Source organism: Candoia aspera, chromosome 6 (genome assembly GCF_035149785.1).
Source record: "Candoia aspera isolate rCanAsp1 chromosome 6, rCanAsp1.hap2, whole genome shotgun sequence".
Taxonomy (NCBI): domain Eukaryota; kingdom Metazoa; phylum Chordata; class Lepidosauria; order Squamata; family Boidae; genus Candoia; species Candoia aspera.
In genome coordinates, this window is record NC_086158.1 from 59577941 (window position 1) to 59583144 (window position 5204).

Consider the following 5204-nt stretch of genomic DNA (forward strand, 5'->3'; position numbering starts at 1 on the left):
ATATTGTGATTAAACAAACTAAAAATAGTGCAATATATGAATCTTGTGATTGAATTCATACAAAAACACCTTGCTGGACAAAAAGGAGGGGGGGCAGAAAGAAGACTGAAGGGTAGTGGGGAGAAGACATATCTATGGGTTTAGAATTTTCCTCATCTACTATTAACACACAGGCCACAGATTTTAGTGCAATTCGTCATGTGAGGCTCACAAAACCTGTACCTGCCGAAATCCAATTTTTTTTTTACAAAAGTTACAAGATATTGGAGATTGATTTCAGTCTATCCCCCATTCTCAATTCCGCTGCTTGTTAGTTCTCAAACCTGTAGGCTGTGTTAACATAACAAGCTAAATCCAAAAGCCAATCTCTTGACCCAGAGTCTTGGGCTTAATAAGATGTCATCAAAGCAGCCACCCTTTTGGGTTTACAGAACTCAGAATTCAAAATTTAATTTTAAATATAATTTAAATTAATACAATTTAATATCATAAAGACTTTCATACTTCTAAACTGCTGCCTGAGCGAGCTCCAATTCAGCCCAAACTATGATAGCAAAACCACTGACTTTTAAGTCAATAGATAAAGTAAAATAGGTGCTTGACAATGCAGCTCCCCTTTACCCTAGTATCAAAAGGCATTGTCCCCTGGTGACACAAGCACATCACAAGCCAGGCTCCTGGAGGCCAAAAATGGACATCCACCCCTGCTATACATCATGGTTAACAAACCACAATCATTGGGTTTGCACAACATGCAAAGGGAAAATCAACCAAAGGGCATGTCTTGGGGCAGTCATTCCCGTACTTCAATGAATTTGTGCATGAATGAAACAAATAGTCACTGGGATCTGTAATACTCAAAACGACAAGACTGACTACTGTGCTTACTTGTGACTGCGGGGGTGGGGGCTGACCTGCAGTTTGAAGTCCTAGCTTAGTGTAATATGTGAACTCCGTTGGGGGTCAACCTCACACCCCCTAATCACAGCATGAACACCCATAACTGTTGAGAACACAGTGTGTTCTATGGTGATGCCTTCTTCTCATCCCAGGCTACAGCTGAATCAGTTTAATATCATCTTCAGCTGTTCTAGTGTTAAACTATAATAATGTTCTCTCTCTGCTCCTGATACAATGTTTGCCATGGACTTGATCTAGCACACTTTAGTGATGTGGTTGATGGGATCTGCCTGCTTGTATTGGCCACTTTAGGGTACTGCAAGCATGCTCCCTTGCCTCCGGAACTACCCTCCATGACAGGTAGACCAAACCCCAGTGGCTTCCACAGAAATATCTTCCCTTCATTATGCCTGACCAGGGGCATTCCATAGTGCTTCTCAGGTCTCATATAAGCTCCTTATATACATGGAGTTTAGGACTATTTTGAAAGAGTTCTCACCTCTTTTTCAAAAGCATTTAACATGCCTTTGAGAAATCACTGGTGGTGTCCTGCATAGAATTTGGAAAGGAGCCAAGTTCTGCCAGCAGTGTGTTGCCCATTGTTCACCAATAAATGCATGGACAAGGGAGCAGTGACTACACCACCATACTGTCCTGCCAGTTCACAGACTGGAGGAAAGCACTTTGATGTGGCCATCTGGCTGTGCCTTCAGAGTGAGTGAGGTGCTGCCAGAGAAGAAAAGACACATGGAGGCAGCCAGTCAATTGGGTGACATATCCAGTTCTTCAGAGCAGATGGCCAGCATGTTTCTGGTCTTCATCACCCCACCAGTGTATAATTAGCTGTGTAAGGAAAGGAATGAGACTGATTAGAAGGCAAAACAAAAGTCAATAAATGTGCAACACTGTTTTTGTGGCTTGGCATATAGTAAGATGGCAGTGGGATAAGAGGAAATAAAGTTCTGGAACCAATGTATCTGAGCGCAGAGGCATGATCCCTGCAAACCATGCATGTCTTCTATACAACACAAAGTGATTCCACCCCCACCTGCTTGCCAAGCCCATGCTCAGAGGAAATCAGGACTCTGGACAGCCTATGGAGGGCACTGAAAAAAGGAGTCTTGGTTGTGTGCATCTTTGTATACATGCCCAACACTGCAATATTTTCCTCCTCCCTTTGAAAATGCTAGAGCAGACGTCTTAAGCCTGCTGGGGTAAAGCTCTCACAAGTGAAGCCAACTGATTTATCACGCTGGGTGTTCTAATTCACCACACCTGGAGTCTGCCAGTGCAGCAAAAACAGACTTTGTACTGCAAATTACTGAATGAGCTTTCACTCTGACAACAAATTCCAAGGCTAATGCCGATATTACTACGGGAAAAGAACACCTCCCTGACTCGCTCGGTCCCAAACCTCTGCGGGCCACCTACCTGCTTCGAGTTCAAGTAGCGAGCAGGATCACTAACGTCTACGCCCCGTTGGAAGAGATGAAAAGGGTACTAAACCACAGCAGCCAATAATAGGCAGCGAAGGTGGGTCAGCTCTGGCTGCTAGCCAATTAGAGCGCAGCATCAGGATTGCGTCTCCTCCGTCCCTCCCCTCTATTTCAGCAGCTGCAAGCACTAAAAGCTTCGCAGAAGAGGAGGAGGAGTTTTGAGCTGTTGTTTTGGTGAGCGGCTGACTCGCTGCTCTTCGCGGGGCTTGTGCCGGCGTTCGCCTGCGGAAAGTGAGGGGTCGTTTTGGACGCGCGAGCGGCTGGGTTCGTCGCTTTCTGATGGAGGCTTTCCACCCCAGCAAGCTGGAGAAGCACCATCATCACCATCAGCCGGTGGAGTTTTTGCAGGGCGCCAGTAGGTATGCGAGTATGAGCCACAGCGCCTACGGGAACGCGTTTAACTCGTGGAATGATTACCTGGGGCTGGCCACTCTGATCACCAAGGCGGTGAGCCAGGAGAAGGGCTTTAGGACCGGGCCCTCCTCCGTGGTGGTGGCGGCGACCGTGCAGCAGGTCCCGGCGACCGAGGAAGGCGAAGAGGAAGAGGAGGACGAGGAGGAGGAAGACGACGACGACGTGGGAGCCCCTTATTTCGAGAGCTCCCTGGATTTGCACGATTTTGACCTGTGCGGCCATCACCACCTTAACCCTAGCGAAAGCCTGCTGGAGGAGCGGTTCGCCGATTTTAGCCCTTTCTCTGGCAGATCCAGCCCGGCCTCGGTGGTGTTCAATTGCTCCCCTGACCATCTGGAAAGAGATCGCTCGCCTCACGCTTGGGGCGGCCGCCTGGTGGTGGATGGCCGGCTTCAGGCTCCCCAGAAAAGCGCCTCCAGGCTGCTGAAGCCGGAATTGCAAGTTTGTGTTTTCTGCCGGAATAATAAGGAAGCCGTGGCCCTCTACACCACACACATCCTTAAGGGACCCGACGGCAGAGTCTTATGCCCGGTGCTGAGGCGATACACGTGTCCTCTCTGTGGAGCTAGTGGGGACAATGCGCACACGATCAAGTATTGCCCCTTGTCCAAAATGCACGGCAGCGCCCCAAAACAACCGCTCAAAAACGCCCGGCACATCCTGGGCAAGAAGCTCCGCTAGGGGGCGCTCTCAAGCCTTGGGCGCGTCTGCGTTGGTCGAGACGGGACTGCGGATCAAAAACAGTGAATGGGGGGGAAAACCCGCTACGATTCATCCTCTTTCTGTTCTCTTGCGCGCGTGTGCCCTCTACAGGGATATAAAAAAGGCATTTCCTTTGATTTTTTTAAACAATGATTGTAATCAAATGATGTTTCTTAATATATTTAAATATGACGACGTAGAATGTACAGAGAGATGTTCTTGATTTATGTATCAAATAATTGAGTATAGTTTCTAGTTTGTATATGTAGTAGCCAGGGAGTCTGGCCTCTGAATTAACTCTTAAGAATTATAACATACCGTTTAGAGGTACTGTATTTGTTTATTGTGAAACTTACCTAATTTTTAAATGGGACTAAGGATATCTCTTAGGCATATGCTCTATTTGCTGTAGCTTTGTTTAATAATCTTGGCTGGAAAGGAAGCACTCCTGAATAAAGAAAAGACTGGCTTTGAACATGTCTGAAAAAGGCAGCGTAACACAACTTGCAGCGATAACATGTATGATTCAAATAATTTTTAAGGAGCTGTTTGGCTGGTCCTACAATGGTTATAAGGCAAGGTTGGAAAGGTCACTTATTAAATGTATTGAATTAGCATTTCTTTTGCTGTCTTCATTGTCTTCAAGCAATACATTGATTATAGAAAGTGGTGCACTGTATATGGATGTCTTAGTTTAGAAGTCACCCCTTCACTTTTTTTTCCTATTGAGCTGTTTCAAGCACCTGCATGCTTTGAGGCTTCATCCGTTGCCTCATTCCTTTGTGGGTTTTTTCGGATACCAGTTATCTCCTGGCCCAATTGAGACAATCTAATTGATCTTTGTGACACCTTTAGTTCTTTAGAAGATCAACCTATTCCTTTTCCCTGACTTTTCTCCATCACCACTTCCACAGTACACTTTTTTGCTCCCCCAAGACTGGCCTTGCCTGCCCTGCTGTTCCCCCCGCCCCCAAAAGTGTTAGACTACAAATATGCGTAGCTGGCATGGGAGTTGTCAGCTGGATGGCAAAAAAAAATCAGTCTGGTAGCTTATGCCTTTTAATGGTAAATCATGATAGTGCCTTTTGTGACAAACTTTATTAAAAGGAATAAGCTTTTATGAGCTGCAGGCCACATAGACTAACAGTTTTCATCCTACAGTGTAAGCAGGATAGTATCAGAATGGCAGCTTAATTCAAACTAAGTTGATACAAAAATGAGTTCTCAAAGTATGCCATAAAAGCAAGGAATCAGCAAAAATATCCATGTAAAATTGGAAAACAAGGACGAATTAGTTCTCTTCCTATCCAATGTCTTTAAAATTAAGGTAATGGCAAAAAGGAAATACGTATTATTTGCAGCTTGACTAATAATATATTAGTCAGATATAAATCCACAAATGGTACTTGTGGTGGAAAAGGCTGGTTATGATTTCTTGTTTCAAACTTTATATTTTTTTCATTTCACCCCCATATACTGAGTACTGTTTGTTTGATACTGGTTTCTAGCATGAAAGCCAAAATGTTAGTTTCAAAACTTCCTAAGAGCCAGTTTGGTCTAGTGGTTAAGGTGCTGGGCTAGAACCCAGGAGTCTTTGAGTTCTAGTCCCACTTGAAAGCCGGCTGGGTGACCTTGGGCCAGTCACTCCCTCTCAGCCCAACTCACTGCACAGGGTTGTTGTTGGGAAAATAG

The 5204-nt window shown here is 45.3% G+C and overlaps 1 protein-coding gene across 1 annotated transcript; it reads left to right on the forward strand.

Annotated features, from left to right (window-relative positions):
* Positions 1-2540: 2540 nt before the first annotated feature.
* On the forward strand, positions 2541-4129 carry NANOS1 (nanos C2HC-type zinc finger 1). The gene has a single exon (XM_063306149.1). The coding sequence runs from the start codon at positions 2676-2678 to the stop codon at positions 3489-3491; it is 816 nt and encodes a 271-aa protein (XP_063162219.1). The 5' UTR covers positions 2541-2675; the 3' UTR covers positions 3492-4129.
* The last annotated feature ends 1075 nt before the right edge of the window (positions 4130-5204 follow it).

Coding starts and splice junctions, on each gene's coding strand:
- NANOS1 (XM_063306149.1), top strand. CDS start 2,676: ATGGAGGCTTTCCACCCCAGCAAGCTGGAGAAGCACCATCATCACCAT.